Source organism: Solanum pennellii, chromosome 6 (genome assembly GCF_001406875.1).
Source record: "Solanum pennellii chromosome 6, SPENNV200".
Lineage (NCBI taxonomy): Eukaryota > Viridiplantae > Streptophyta > Magnoliopsida > Solanales > Solanaceae > Solanum > Solanum pennellii.
Window position 1 is genome coordinate 46870228 of NC_028642.1, and position 16894 is coordinate 46887121.

At 33.3% G+C, this 16894-nt stretch overlaps 2 protein-coding genes across 2 annotated transcripts; one reads left to right on the forward strand and one right to left on the reverse strand.

The window, feature by feature from the left end:
• Positions 1-1523: 1523 nt before the first annotated feature.
• Positions 1524-2323, forward strand: LOC107022549 (dirigent protein 22-like). The gene has a single exon (XM_015223138.2). It carries the CDS (start codon positions 1607-1609, stop codon positions 2159-2161), a length of 555 nt encoding a protein of 184 aa, XP_015078624.1. The 5' UTR covers positions 1524-1606; the 3' UTR covers positions 2162-2323.
• A 383-nt stretch (positions 2324-2706) lies between these two features.
• LOC107023545 (3-dehydrosphinganine reductase TSC10A-like) lies at positions 2707-15860 on the reverse strand. The gene is made up of 4 exons (XM_015224267.2): positions 15363-15860; positions 11564-12140; positions 4310-4457; positions 2707-3256 (listed from the first exon to the last, which is right to left on the reverse strand). Exons 2-4 carry the CDS (start codon positions 12098-12100, stop codon positions 2964-2966), a joined length of 978 nt encoding a protein of 325 aa, XP_015079753.1. The 5' UTR covers positions 12101-12140; positions 15363-15860; the 3' UTR covers positions 2707-2963.
• Positions 15861-16894: the final 1034 nt, after the last annotated feature.

Below are 16894 nucleotides of genomic sequence, written 5' to 3' on the forward strand. Positions count from 1 at the left end.
GATAATCATCACTAGAGGTGTACAAAATCAAACCGAAAATCAAATCAAACCGCATATCGAGTCAACTCGAGAAAAAAAAATCTGAGTAGTGGTTTGGTTTGACTTGGTTTGGTATTGAAAAAAAATCCCGACTATATTTGGATTGGTTTGATTTTAACTAAAAAAATTCAACCCGACACCAAACCAATCCAACATTATATATGTTATTTTAAAATTTATTTATACATAAAATTAAAATATTTACTTTGATATAACTTTAAATTATTTCTTCTACTATTTCATAATTTTATCTTTTGATATATTATTTCAAATTTAAATTTTAGAATTCGGAATGGTCCAATAAAGATTATAGTTCATAGATGTTGATAATTATAAGAAAACTTAAATCAGAATCAAATTAATACTAATGCAAAAAAGAAAATCAATACTAAAAATGACAATAATAATGACTATTTGTTATTCAATTTTACATTAGTTTAGATAATTAAAATACATAATTTAATTTTAATTTTCATTAAATATTTAGTGATGTAACTAATACTTATTAAATTTATTTTAGCATGATTTAGTACTTTTAAATTATGATCATTTTTATTATGACTTTTATTTTATTTTCATATGATGATTTCATTATTATTTTTAATTGAATATTTTTGTGTCATTAATACTCATATCATATTTTGTGTTATTTTCTAAAAAACACCTTAGATAATTGTATTTTGATTGGACTAAAGAAATATTTAAAGCACAAGTTAATTATTATATGTTTGTATGAGAAAGTTCAAAAATCTGAAGAAAAAAAAAATCAAGGTTTATTATTTGGTTTGATTTAAAAAAATTAAAAATTCGGCACAATGGTTTGGTTTGATATTTGAAAACCCCGAACCAATACGAGGTTGAAAACCCCCCAAAAATGGAATTTTATTAGTTTGATTTATTTTATTAAGTTTAAAAATGATTTGATTTGATATTTAAAAAACTCGAACTAATCCGATCATGTACACCCGTGATCACCACCATCAACATATAACAACACTGAGCTATTTTATAATGACTGATCCACAACATCAATGATGAGAGGACACATGAAATTTTCAATAGAAATTGTTGGGAGGGCGAAACACATGCATTATTAATTTATAATTATTGGTAGCGAAAGCCACAGGCACGCCTTGGCTAAGAGTAGAATTTACTTCATCTCATAAATATAATTTCATTTTTACTTTTTCATTATATAAAAAAATAAATAGTCACTTTTACTTATTTAATTCGAAAAACTAAAAATAATTTACCATCTTATACTTGTTTTACTTTATTATCAAGTTTTCATTCGTGACGATACAATAACATTATCATTTTATTACTATTTCTTAAGAGTGTACCAAATCAAACGTGGAGAAAGAATGTTATCTTCTTTCGCATCAAGCAAACTTAATTTAATTTTCAAAGGTCCAACATGTACTCAAACAACACTGAGAGATAACAAACATATCAACATCTTCACCAAGAAAATAGAAACAATGATCACCATGCTCTACTAATCCCACTATATAAATCTCCCTCACTTGCTCTTTTATCTAACCAAATTAACTTCCTACTTCAACAAATGGCTTATTTTCATATGTACATTCTTTCCATAATCTTTTCATTAATCCTCTTGTCCAATGGAGTTTTTCATGAAGAAATCTCTGATATTCAAGCCATGAATTTAAGAAGTCAAAAAACAAGTCACCTCCATTTCTACTTCCATGATATCCTAAGTGGAAAACATCCTTCAGCAATCAAAATAGTTTCACCGGGTGGCGGAGGAATATATGGTTTTGGCAAAACTTTCATGTGTGATGATGCACTAACCATGGAGCCTAATGCATCAAGTGAGGTTATAGGAAGGGCTCAAGGGATTTACGCGATGGCTTCACAGAGCGAACCTGGGTTGCTTATGACAATGATTTTTGAGTTTACACAAGGCAAGTATAATGGGAGCAGCATAAGTATTCTTGGGAGGAATCCATTTATGAGAGATGTTAGAGAGATGCCTATTGTTGGAGGCACTGGACTCTTTAGGTTTGCTAGAGGCTATGCATTGGCTCATACTTTCTGGTTTGATGTCAACACTGGAGATGCTATTGTGGAATACAATGTGTTTGTTCAACATTATTGAAGTAAGAATATGTGCTTATTAAGAGTAGTAGTCACAGGCACAATGACTTTACTTTTTCTTAATTATTTCCATCTTTAGCAAGCTTGTTCAATTTCTTTTTCTGAATGTTCTAAAGTGATGTCTTATTTATATCAAAGAGTTTTGGTACTAAGGTTTTATGAATTCACCAAGAAATCTATCAACTCCAAGCACAGTAGATAGAGAAACTTCTCAATTAGTGGACAAAGTTTCCAGAAACACTTGGTAATATATAGAATTAAAGAGGAACCAAGACAGTTTTTTTAGACTCATAGACCTTTAATTTGATAGGTCATGGTCCACGTAATTCTTTATATACGGAAAAATATGGTCATTTCAAGTTCTCTTGATACACTTGGTAACACACCTTTAAACACATGAATAAGTAGTACATCACCCGGTTCAAGCTCATGATTCAAATTTTAAGAGAAAAGTTGCGAGGTGTTACATAAGCATAGCTAATAGCAGTTGATAGATAACATACAGTTCTATCAGTTAACCAAGAAATCTATGAACTCCATGTACACTAGATAGAAAAAAACTTCTCAATTAGTGGACAAAGTATCAATGAAACACTTGGATGCATAAAATCAAAGAGGAACCAAAACTGTTTCTTTAGTTCACTTGCACAGAAGTAGATGAAAATTGGACAGCCTAGGGGTACACAAAGACATTATGAAAAAGTTCGGTTTCTGTAATAACTATCAGGTTGAAATGCGTTTGTTCGATCAAACTATCAATTCTTGATAGAATTATTTGTTAGAATCTGTTTAGTAGTTATTCTCTATTTCCTTTCTTCAAGGAATTTCTCGATACTACCATACCAATTCCACTGGAAACATAGACCAACAACACGTAAAATTCCAGCAGCTATCACTTCGATAAATGCCATCAGGAATGATCTCTGAGGAGATAGACCAGAGGTTGCTAGGGAAAGAAAGAATCCCTCAAAGTTGCAGGGGACAATGAAGTTTCCTGATTTAAGGCCATTCAAAGCTTTTTTTGCAACTTCATCAGCTTTCATGGAACCAGAAGAAGCTGCTAATATACTAGTCAACTTTGGCCTCCTCTTGTTCTCTGCAGAAGGATTAAACTTTAAATTATTGCAAATGTAAACTGATTATCAATCAGGTAAGTTCAAGCACCTATCGGGTACATTCGACATTGTGCACATGAATTATTGGGGGTACAACACACAATGATGTTGATGTCTCCCAAGGTTCAATATTAGTGCATCAGATCTCCATGTGCATTCATCAAAGTTTTTTTTTGGATTGGTAAATAATGCACTATTAACTAAGATAGAAAGAGCACTAAGCAGGTTCGCACAAAAAAATGCAGCTACATATAGTCCGTATTAAATAGAATATAAAGAAAAAACTGAGAAACCAAAATATACAAAAGAAACAGAAAACAATATGACAGCCTAAATATCATAACAAAGGAACTCTATAACTCGCATAAGCATGTCAACCCCTTGACACCACATTCTTTTATAGTAAAACGAAGCAGAGACTGTACACATTAAGCTTCAAACTGTTCTAGACCTGTATTATCTAGATAGATCTAAAGACACTGAAATGTAGCATTTAACACTTCATGGCATTTCAAGATTTTACATAACCTATTGAATAGCCACAAGGATAGCTAATATGTGCAGTACATCAACAAATGTTTTCTGGCTTTGTTCCTCCAAACATAAAGAACAAATTGGCTAAACATTTTATGCTATCCCCTGCAGTTCTCAATAATTGGTCAAAAGATCAGTGCTATCATCATTTTTATTGTCAACTAATCAACTTGCTTGATCCAGACAATTTTGTGCTCTCTGAAGGAGGATAAAGAAAAAGACATTTAAGGAAAAGGATATATAACTAACATATCAACTTAGAATCAGAGGTAGATCATAGCATTTAGCATTAGTGGATTCCAACTGGGTATGGTGATATTACATTATTAATTTTTCTTTTACATAGATTTTATTTATGATAACCTTCTTTTTTTAAGATAGACAAACATGATGCAAGCAGAAAGCAGTGTGTTTGTCCCCCAAACATGTAGTAATTCGTGCATTGTGACATGTAGTGATAACAACCAGAAGAAACAGAGTAGGATTTTTTCAGGTCCAACCTTCAGCAAATCCAGGAGTTTCAGTGTCCGGGGGGAATATTAGTGATACGTGAATATTTTCACCAATTACTTCCTGCTGCAGTGCTTCTGCCAGTCCTCTGAGGCCGAACTTACTGGCCGAATAAGCTGTATAACCATATATCCCAACCTAAGACAAAACAACATACCAAATAAACAAAATCACCTAACAATAAAAATTTCAAAGTACATTAATACAATTGTGTGGGAAAAGAAGTTGACCTGATTCTACCATATTTTATCACAGACGCTTCCAGTCTTTCAGGTTAAACTACTATTTGAGAAAATATTTCAGTGGTGGCTAACGATACACATTATCTTTTTATTATTTCAGCATCACAGACCAAGCTCCAGTCCTTCAGGTTAAACTTCTATTTAAGGAAGCATTTGCCGTGGTGGGTCTTTCAGTTAAATATTTTATGATGAATACACGTAAATGTGAATGCATAGAGGCAAACAAAATTAAATAAATTGGGCAATTATGATGATCAAATCTAACTTATTTTCGTTGTTTCCCCGAAAACTCCTAGAATGAGATTCAAAAAAAAATGCAATAGAGATTAGATATCAATCAGAACAGAAGATGAAAAAAGCTCCTGCTGAAAGTGTCTCCTTGCAAAAAGTCTACATGAATTGTGTACTAACGAGAGTACTGCAAAATCATAAGATTGTCCACACTTTCTCAAACTACCATCCTCAAAGAATAATGAGTTCCAAACTTAAAGTGAGTCAGGTACATAACAAAACTACTTCTTTCTAATTCTAAATAAAGAGACGAAACTAGCAAATGCATTTCAAGTAGTGTCTGTTGCTGTGCTAGTAACTTTAGCATGAAAAGTTTACAGGAAGTGCTTCTCTGCAAATGTTGATACCACAGTAATTACGAGTTCGGATACTTTTGTAATAGTATTATAGCTCTCAACTACTCCGCGTGCTTCTACTTTAGAATTTTACAAATTTCTTTTTTTTTTTTGAAACTGGTAATGTTGTATTCCTCAGCATTAAGGTATGCTGGAGAACTCCAAAAAGGTAGTAATATTACAGTATTAGATGGTCAATGAACCTGCGATGCTAAAGCTGAAAGTATTAATAGGATATTTAACAAAAGAACACTCCAATATCCTTGGTGGTTGTAAGCAAATGGGTAAAGTAAGTAGAAAATTGAAAACCATCCAACATTTTCCAGACTCCAGATTCTCCAGATTTAAGAACCAATAGCACAAATTGTATCTTGAATAAATCTGGTGAGTTTTAGAGAATGAGATAGACTTTATAATTTGTTATTCTTTAATCATCTCAGACTGTATGACACTAATTTTACCTTCATTTCTCAATCTATTTATACCAGAAATCGGGAGTAAGATCTTCGAAAATAAACCACTAATATAAACCGTGATCAGAGCACGACGTCATTTACATTGTTATCAAGTTCAAACCATAGTTTGGTTCTGAACAACGCTCTCAGCTCAACGTATTGTGATAGTCATACCAGAGGCAATCTTTACTATAATAATAAGACAGGTTAAGCTCACAACAAAATATACTCTGCAGCAGTTTAGCCTTTCATGTCCTTATCTCAAAACTAGCTACTCCTTCTCCTGCTTACTATAGCTGTTACGAAGCATTTTTCTTTGACTAACATCTAACCTCAACCTAAATCTTACATGGCAGATAGCAGAAGTGGTTGAAGAGATGTACTCAAGTTACCCAAAAGAGTATAATGCAATCAAGCATGTTCATAAATTACCGCCAAACATGCTCTTGATTTAGTGCAAACTACACACCAGAATACATTAGCAGCCCCTAATGTCCTTGAGTCCACCGGTCTACCCACTTGGCGGCAATGCTAGATTACTTTCCTATTTGTTTCACTACAACAGAAAAAGTTTGAAGCAATCCTCTTTTGGTTTTTGGTTACCTTACAAAATACAATTCTCCCAAATACATCCACCAATATATGGGAAATTGACTAATACAGAATTTAGTAACTAAGCAAGAAATTACCTGAAGTGTGTGAGAGCTAATTCTGGTGGGAAAGTTTGTTAAATTGCCATTTTCTTATCCTAAGTTAACTTCCCATTTCCTTTTATTTCATTTTCAGCACATTTCATGTGCGCATAGCTGGTAGTATAAAAGATCAATCAAACACTTGTATTGAGAGAGATTTTCAGAATATTGGGTAATTTTCTGATGATCTCTAAGGAAAACTAATGCTCCTTATACAGGAGCAATTGGATATTGCCTTTATATCTTCGGCATACAAATGGACGACTAAGATGTTGACGACAATAAAAAGGGGCCTACTAAAAGATAGTGGAGCATCTTGCTTTTCTTCTTTTGTCAGCTGAGTGGGAATCTTCTTTAGAAATAATGGAAATAGCTTTTCCAAAAGTGTTGTCTTGTAGCTTCTCATTGGATGCTAATCAAGAATAGTGGAATGCCACTATGTGGGAAAATAATTCCGGCTTTGCCTCTATTTTCCCCCAAGGGGTGTTTTCCTATTCATAATCAGATTTCATGTAAGTCAAGGCTAAACCTTGTGGATTTGTTTGCACAAATAAAGAATTCGATCTATATCAATCTTGGAGAAATTTCAAGTAATAATATAAGAGATCCTTTTTTTTATATAATACTCGCATAATTTAATATGCCTTGACAAAGTCGTAATTTCTTCTTTGGTTTGAAATTCTTCATTGTTGTGGAAGAATCTTTTCAGTTCCTCCAAATAAATTCCACCATTCATAAAACCATCTGGGAATGATAGTCTTAGTGATTGTTGGACTGTATTTCACAAACCAAGTATGTCTTGGTCTTAAATAGAGAAAATTCATCCATGCTGCCTTATAATCATACCAATTATAAATCTGTGGTTCATGAGTCATTGTCAACGCAATAAGAGTATGTAAATGGTCTGCAAACCATTCAAAAGGATCCAAGATCTTTTTGATAGTAAATCTTGAATATTGAATATAAATTCACATCTCTGGAATAATTATTCAAACCAAAGAAAATTATGCTATGAAAACACCGGAATCTTTTGCCCAAGCAGTTAATCCAGAATTAACTAAAACTATCCCTTCCAAAATCCTTCCAAAAGAAGAGACTTGATTTTATTATTTCACAGGTATTGCCTCTTATGGCTCTCAACAAAGAATACGCAAATATGGATATTCATTCATTGATCAGACCTTGTTACACAAATAACAATTATGTGGATACAGAAAATCCATTGAAAACCAGGAGATTTTATGAAGCTATCCTGGTAGATACTGATTCCATAGAAATCGAGCATTCCAGAGATGCAAATAATTATATTCAATATTCAAGATTTACTATCAAGAAGATCTTGGATCCTTTTGAATGGTTTGCAGACCATTTACATACTCCTATTGCGTTGACAATGGCTAATAAACCACAGACTTATAATTGGTATGATTATAAGGCAACATGGGTGAATTCTCTCTATTTAAGACCAAGACATACTTGGTTTGTGAAATACATACCAACAATCACTAAGACTATCATTCCCAGATGGTTTTATGAATGGTAGAATTTATTCGAAGGAACTGAAAAGATTCTTCCACAACAATTTCTCAACAGGTTTGAAGAATTTCAAACAAAAGAAGAAATTACGACTTTGCCAAGGCATATTAAATTATGCAAGTATTATATCAAAAAAAGGATCTCTTATATTATTACTTGGAATTTCTCCAAGATTGATATAGATCGAATTCTTTACTTGTGCAAACAAGTTCAAATTAAAGGTTGGGTTATCAAACAACCAAATGCAAAGGTTCAAGAGAAAACTAGATTTTCCTCGAAGAAACTATCCAAAGCAGCCCCTCAAACAAAAATTGAAAGAGGCAATGGATAAAATTGATGATTATAGTGAAGACCAAATCATGAAGATGGTCGAAGATGTTGCTTCAACAGAAAGTAGTAGTGAAGACAATGGAGATATGTCTAATCCACAAGGTTTAGTCTTTGCTTACATGAAATCTGATTATGAATAGGAAAACAACCCTTGGGGGAAAATAAAGGCAAAGCCGGAATTATTTTCCCACACAGTGGCATTTCACTATTCTTGATTAGCATCCAATGAGAAGCTACAAGACAAAACACTTTTGGAAAAGCAATTTCCATTATTTCTAAAGAAGATTCCCACTCAGCTGACAAAAGAAGAAAAGCAAGATGCTCCACTATCTTTTAGTAGGCCCCCTTTTTATTGTCGGCAACATCTTAGTCGTCCATTTGTATGCCTAAGATATAAAGGCAATCTCCAATTGCTCCTATATAAGGAGCATTAGTTTTCCTTAGAGATCATCAGAAAATTACCCAATATTCTAAAAATCTCTCTCTCTCTCTTGTAAAGAACTCCCAATGCTGGAATAAATTACTTCATTTTTCTGTAGGTTATGTATTTAATTCCGCACTAGATGATCCTAGTAATGATAAATGATAATCAAATTGCTAATTTTCTTCCTAAACTTCTCCTCATGTATGCCTTTTACTCTCATTTTTGTCTTCTTTCTTTTTTAATTAAGTAAGAAGTTCCATTGAAAGAATCAAGAAGATGAGCAAAAGGGGAGTGAGTACATTTGACTTTTGAGCTAACAACTGAGACTTGTGTTACAGTCCTTTCTTCTCTTCTATCTCCTCGATTCCTCGATACCAACAATTATTTATCAAATGGTATCAAAACATTGATCTCTTGGGGCTGTTGTCATGGAGAAGAACACATCAACTGCGAGCTCAAGCTGAGATCCTAAGATGATGGAAAATCGGGTGAATTTGGCTGAAGACTTACAGCTATGACTGCTGCTAGTCAGAAGGAATTAATGAATCAAAAAGACAGGATGGAACAAGGTCTGTCAAATCATTTGAATTGATAAGTGAATTGAAGGAGGCTATTAATGGCCTTCACCTACAGAACGAACAAAGAGAAGATCTTTCTCCCCAAGAGCAGCACTGAAGCTATTTTGCAGACTGAGAAGTAATCTCAAGCTGGATCGGTCTCTACCAGTGAAATCACTGGACTAAATAAAATTAGAGAAACTAGTTCAGAGATGAACGATTGTGAAATGTTGAAGGAATGACCCAAGGATTTCTAGCAGATATATCGGGCCAGCAACACACTATGAATTTCTGTAAGAACATGGAACTAACAAAAGTTCGTCAATGCTCTCCACATTCGCAATGGCTCCAAAGCCGTCCGGTCATCGAAAACTAGGGAAAATGAAAAATCTGATCAGAGAGTTTAATTTGAGGTAGAACTTGATTCTACTATTCTTCATCGATTAGAGAGTTTAATTTGAGTACTGTTCACTTTAAGATCCCTACAAACATGCATCAAGTTGAGAGAACTGCAATTGCTTACCACATTCGTCCAAATGCTTGAAAGCAGTGGTGGATGTAAGAATTGTGTGATAGGTGGGGACATGATTACTCAAGGTGTTTGTTCCATTTTCTATCTGACCCTGGTCAAAATGTGCTTACTAGCACCTCTAGTAATTCATTGTATGGTGGTTACTGTGAATATGAATAGATGCACTATGCAGTCATATTGTTTGGGACAATACCTCACAAAATTATTATTTCCAGGAAAGCGATGATCTCCTGCTATACCAGAGGTTTATGGTTTCATGAAGTGGTGAGTGTATTTCCTGGTTATTCAGGATATATCCAAACCAACACAACGGGAATTCAAATGATTTGGTGAATATGGAAAATAAGTGGCATAATTACTGGTAAAATCTGACGAAATCAGCGTTCTGGTACCATTGCAATTCTTGTTTAGCTGGTTGCTCAACAGTGAGGTGTCATAGTCAAAACACATGAAGATTTTGATTTATGTACTGAGTGCTTCAACATTAGCAAATTCGAAGTTGGCATGTTTCCTTCAGATCCCATTTCTGTTGACCTTGTTGAGAAAGAACAAACAAATGATTCATGGGATGTGCCTAAAGAATCTTTTTTTATGAAGTAGATGTGCCTAAAGAATCTAAAACTGCTGATGGTAGCACACATTTTATGATTGCAACAATAAACCCAGTGTAATCCCTCACCCCAATTATTTTGGGCCTAGCCCTCCTCAAGCTCTTACAGCCAACATCTCACACCTCCTTACGGGGCATCCACACATCTTCTCTTCACATGTCCAAACCATCTCAACCTCACTTACTGCATCTTATCTTCCACGGGGGCCACTCCCAAGTCCCACCTTGGCTCGAGTATCTTCATTTCTAATCTTATCTCTCTTGGTATACCCACACCATCCTAGCATCTCGCCTCTGTTACTCTGATCTTCTGGGCATTGGACTTCTTGACTGGCCAACACTTTGCACCATATAACATAGTCGGTCTATAAAACTAAAAAGAGCTTAAAACTTGGTCAAGTTTTTAAGACAATCCAAGAACCCTCTAAGGCTTTCTTCATTCTCCTTTCTTGGTTTTTGATGCATGTAGTCAATCACATAAATCAAAAATCAAGATGACATCAAAAGTAGGAGAATATTTGTCAAGTGGGTATAGACACCACGAGAACAATATAAATCAAACATTACATTTCAATTTTATTTTCATATTTTTATATATGCCTAAATTAAAACATATACTGCAAGATACATACAGATGCCATTATATGAAAAGAAATGCAAAATCATGTATTCCATCAGGTTGTATGATAATATCTAAACAGAAGATGCATATAAATGTCTAAATCTAGCGCAAAATTACATAAAATTGAAGAGAAGTTATTTCCAATGTTAAATAGACTTGTATGTAACTGTATGCAATAAGGTTTAGTGTCCATTAAACCCACTATTATGTTTGCTCATCTTCAATCATTTCCTTTTTTCTTTTTCTTTTCCTTTTTCTTTTTTCCAGTGGACTATGATGCTCATATCGAATAAAACAATATGTCTGCAAAATAATTTATTGCATTTTGGACCAAAATTAGATTGGACTGAAGACCCCATTAGGAGCTCAACTATTTCTAATCCAACTCAGCAACTTACGCTTGGGTATACTACAAACATGAACTCTCACAATTAGCATCATACTGGAGAACAAAATACCTATACTTAAAACCACTTACTGTCTTGCCAACCATTTTCTGCTCAGCTCTAATATGTACCTTTTTCATCTCTCTGTGGTGAACTAGTTATCCGACGGAATCAATTCTGAGTGGAATAAAAGACCATCGAAGTTGATATTTGAACCGAAGGTAAAACATACCTGGCCAGCTTGTGAAGACATGATAGCAATGGACCCAGGTCCACGGTTAGACCTGCTCTTCATTCCAGGCAAAGCAGCTTTAATCAAATGAAAAGTCCCAGTCAAGTTGACATCAATCATGAACTTGATTTCCTCAATATCTTGGGTCTCCAATTCCTGAGGTACAAAAACTCCCTGATTGCACACCAACACATCGATTGGTCCTGCCTCTTCTACAGCCTTCTTGACAGCCTTGTAATCTCTCACATCAGCGCTGAAAATGGCCACATCACGGCCAGTAGAAAGCCGAATTGACTCCTTCGCCTCTTCGAGTCTACCAGTGTTACGAGCAAGTATTGAAACTTTTGCACCTTCTGAAGCAGCCTGTTGAGCTAGAGCTAACCCAATACCACTTGAGCCACCAGAGATGAATACATGGCGATTTTTAATTGGAACTTTGACGGGGCGTGGTCGGACGATGAAGGCGAGAAAAAATAGGAGGGATAGAGAGAAGAAAAGGAGGAGGAAAGAGAAAAAAGCAATGCTCAAGTCCGCCATAGACGAATAGTTGCAGAGAAATCTTAGGTTGCTTTTGGACCTGCAATAGGAAGTGACTTCGGATCAGCGCAATTCAGGATATCAACTTTGGAATATCAAATCAGTTTTCAATGAATTCAGATCAACTATTGGGGATTTCACGATTTCAAAAATTTTAAAGATGAATCAATATTACAAATTCCAACACATCATTACTTGTACTTTGCAAATCAGAACAAGAGACTAAAATGGAGAAAATACAGTAAGCTTATTTCTTGATAAACTAGAATTCTAGATAAAATATAATGTTAAAATAGAAGATGCATATTATAAATAAATATGTCACAACTGATGTACTATCATTATGCCACGAAAAATTTAGAGGGGATCATTGTACGGTGGTATCGAAATGAACAAGGATAGATATGATCAAGTTCATACTAATATCAAGAGAAAAATAGTCCGATCTACTCCAAATATACACATTCATCAAGACATGCTAAAGAGAGGATGATACTAATTCTCATCCATACCTTATACAATAAGAATAACATCTATCATTAGAGTGAGCTAACTAAAAAAATGAATATTAGTAGTTATCAGTGAGCAATCTTAAGATGAAAATGAGGCTGTTTTAAAATATACGCAAAGGCTTACATCATAACAGATCTCCAAACCCGAGTCAATCATACAATTGTGAGGAATACGAAACTACCTATCATATTTTAGCATACATCTCGGAGTTAAACAAATAGCTGACGACTAAAAGAATACTAACACAAGACTCGAGAAGGGATGAAACACATTTGAAGAGAACTAACAAAATCCTCAAGAAAACCAAAACAAGACAAAGATAAGGAAAACATGCTATGAAGTTCATACTAAAAACTGAAAATGGTAGGCATTTTCCGACTATAATCTAAACAAAATGGAGACTGAAATTCGATTCAAACGCAAAGCTGAGCAGTGAAAGGAGAGTAAAGTTGGAGCACATTAAATCGAACTTAACTTAGACGTAAACACTAAATTTAGTCTTACTTTAACAAAGAAAACAACACAAAAGAATACTTCAGCAGTTTGAAACAGATAGCTTTGCAACTCGTTTAAACTCAACTTCTTAGGATAACAGGGCATGTAAGACCATTAATGTTAGAACTTAGAAATAAAGTTTTAGAGATGCAAACAACTAATAGATAGACTATACCACTTAGTTGAATATAGATGGAGTAAAGACAATGAGAAAGGGATAAGGCAGTAGTAAAATGACTCGGCTCATACGATTTTACTAACTAGAATGACAAAAGGAAGAAATCGTCTATATATCAGATTATGAAAATCAAAATCACCCATAGAAAATGATTTCGGACTTCATCACTGAACCACAACTTTCACAGCCAACCAAAAAGTGAAACAAGAGGACCTTACTAAGGAGAAAAGAACTCAAGACAGAACGAAATCATCCAGATTACAAGGAGACAAAAGTCAAGCAAACAACATAAATAGCAAACAAGTTACACCACTGTTTTACAGTCTAACAATAGGTCGAAACACTCTCAAAAATTTCAAACATCTGAACGACTTACAAAGATCAAGAAGAATAACAAACAAAATTAGCATATGAACTTAGGGAACAATTAAGACGTAACTTAATTAGGATAAAATTAACTTAAATATTTTAAGCTAAAAATGTCACCCAAATCACTGTTAGACCAGATTAAGGCCAAAATGTCACTAAATTCAATACAAGATAGGAGGTTATAAAATTAATTTTAAACTAATGAAAATCATACACAAGGAAATTTCAAGGCACGGTCTAGTACAGCACTATAAAGGGAATGTGAATAACTTTTAGTTTAAAATTAACAACCTCACATTTTGCAGAGGAAAAAGTAAGAAACAATAAAACAACAGTAAAATTAAAAAATGACCATGGATCTTATTTAAATGTAACAATTGTATTAAACACTTTCATGCCCCAATAGTTAAATAAATGAAGTTAAGAATGTTAAACAAAATAATGAGAATTAGCATTTTTAACTTTTTAGGGGAAGACATGAAATGATAAAATAAATAAAAATAACATCCCACAATCACCATTAATAACACAAGACTTAAACAAAAGTTAAAGGGATAATGATACTGATTTATCATTCTTTAAACAAGAAATGATAAACAGTAAAAAAAAACAGGGAGAGCAAGGAAGTCAATAATACTCCTATATATGGTAAACACAATGATGCTTTGAATATAATTTGCAAGGAGAAAGGGAAGAAACACAACAGGGGCTGGAGATATACATTAGTTCCTGGAAGGAAATGATGAAGGAAATAGAAAGGCCAAACTTGGTTATTCTAATCTAAATGACAAATTCAACAGATATAGGCCCCTTTGGAAGGAAGCTCCAACTATATATAGAGATGATCCATGCAGCATAACAAAATCCGCAAGTAATATAGATCAAAGTTAGCTAGATAAACTCTTTTCATGCTCACATCAAGACAATGAATACAATTTCATACAGAGTGACAAAAGATTGATCTTTCAAAAATAAGAAATGCTCCTTTTTTAATCAAATAGATCCATCGGTAACTTAAGATATACAAACTGAAATTTAATTCAGAAAACTTATCAGCATTCAAGATCAAGACCTATTTCACGATTTGTATAGAAACAGTGATCAATGAACCATAATCAAACCACTTAAAAGAGTTTACTTGAAAAATTTAGCAAATGCCTGAACGAAGAGCAATTATCAGGCAGACATATGGCTCTAAGAAACTCCAGAAGTCACAAGATCAATTCAAAAACAACTCAATGAGAAGACATGATTGAATTGATGAGATAGACTTGACAACAGGACATATATAATAAGAACATATTGAAATGTTATCACCCCAAATCAGATACCTATATCTGGATTATGATAATCAGCAATAACAATATATAAAATCGACCAACAAGAGAAATGCCGAGCATAAATTCCAACCGCAATTCAAAATTCCTCAACTGATTCATAACTCCATAGCCAACAAAACGAGACAACAAAGAAATGAAATAAAACTGTAAGAGGGAGAAAAGAACTCGAGATTAAACAGACGTCAATCAAGCCTTCGGAAAAAGAAAAAAAACACCAAGATTCGAACAGTAAACAAGTTACCATCAATTTGCAGTCAAAAGTAAGCTGTAATATTCTGAAAGTCTCAACATTGGAACACTTCAAATAGTCAAAAGCAAATAATCAACACGATAAGAACAAAGAGACCTGAACTGAGATGAATATTACCTTGTGAGAGGCAATTCTTTTACCACGCAATTCGAACAGGAACAGCAGATCAAGAAGTTCAAAACTAGCTACGAACAGAGATTTCCTCGGAACCAAGGATTAGTGAATCGTTTGAAAATTTTCAAGTGTAAAACTACTATTGCCTCATAACCAAACTCAAAAACCTCATTGATTTAGCGGTAAAATCCGTTGGATTTTTCAATCTATTAGTTCCTTCTCGAGGCAACAGTAACAAGGAATGGGGAGCTGTTGTTCCTCTGAGACTCCGCCAAAAGGGGGAAAAAGAGAGGGGAAATCTATGAAAAGGGGAAAAAGGGGACAGCGACGAGATCGGGTTTGGCTGCTGGCTGTACGAGTGTCGCCGTTTGGAGCTGCTATTGATTGACGGGTCGATTTTTCTGGGTTTGCGTCTGGAACAACAACAAGAAGAAGCGTACAGGGTCGCTGCGTATTGCTGTTCGCGTTGTATTTCTGGGAATATTGTTCAACTAAGAAATATTACCCAAATTGAATAAATGATGAGTTTAGCTAAAATCTAAATAAGATAGTTAATATTAATTAATTAGTAAATAGTTAATTTAATTTAAAATTAAATGACTTAGAATTATAATTATAACTAGGGAATTTGGCCGCGCTTCGCGCGGTCTTTAAAATAAATATTAAAGGATTACTTTTTTTAATTAATTCTATAGCTCTCTTTATTTTCAAACGTAATATTATCACTTTATTTTTTTTACTTATATATTAATTATGAATATCGTTTTGAGATGACGGTTGAAATGAAACTTAACAAATTTAACATCTATAATCTATTAAATGAGGGATAGTACATTATTAATCAATATGTCAAATGTCAATATATATTTTCTTAGTAATTTTTTTGTTTGGACATGTGGTTAATATGTCACTTTCTACATTTTATTGGAATATCAATGAGTTTGAATCTTTATATTACAACATATACTCCGATGTAATTTTTTTCTTGAATACATAAGAATTATATTATAAATAACTGAAAAATACTAATAAAATACATCTACACGTCTTGTTATCCTTTTTCATATTGATATGATAAAACTCATTTGAATATTTCATTTTTCAATCGTTTTTGTTCCTTTTTCAAATATACTATTTAAATTTGTATGATTTTTGCATGAATCACATCTATTGGTATTTTAGATTCTTTAGCTACACCTATATCAAAGATAATTGTTATCATTTGTCAAATTTGTTTTTTAAGGATGTTATCCAAAATGTTACGCTATTATTAAATTTCAATATAATCAACCTCGAATGAGAATATGTTTTTTCAAAAAAATTATTAACTCGTTTACTATATTTTAATCTATATCTTTTATATGAAATATAAAGATAAAAGATTCATATAAACTACGTAAAAATATTTGATAGATAATAAACATCTTCACATATTATGTGTATAGAATAATAAAATTCAAAAGTTAATTAAATTGAATACTCTGATAATATGTTTCATTTCAAATATATTTCTTGCATTCTCAAATCAATGATTG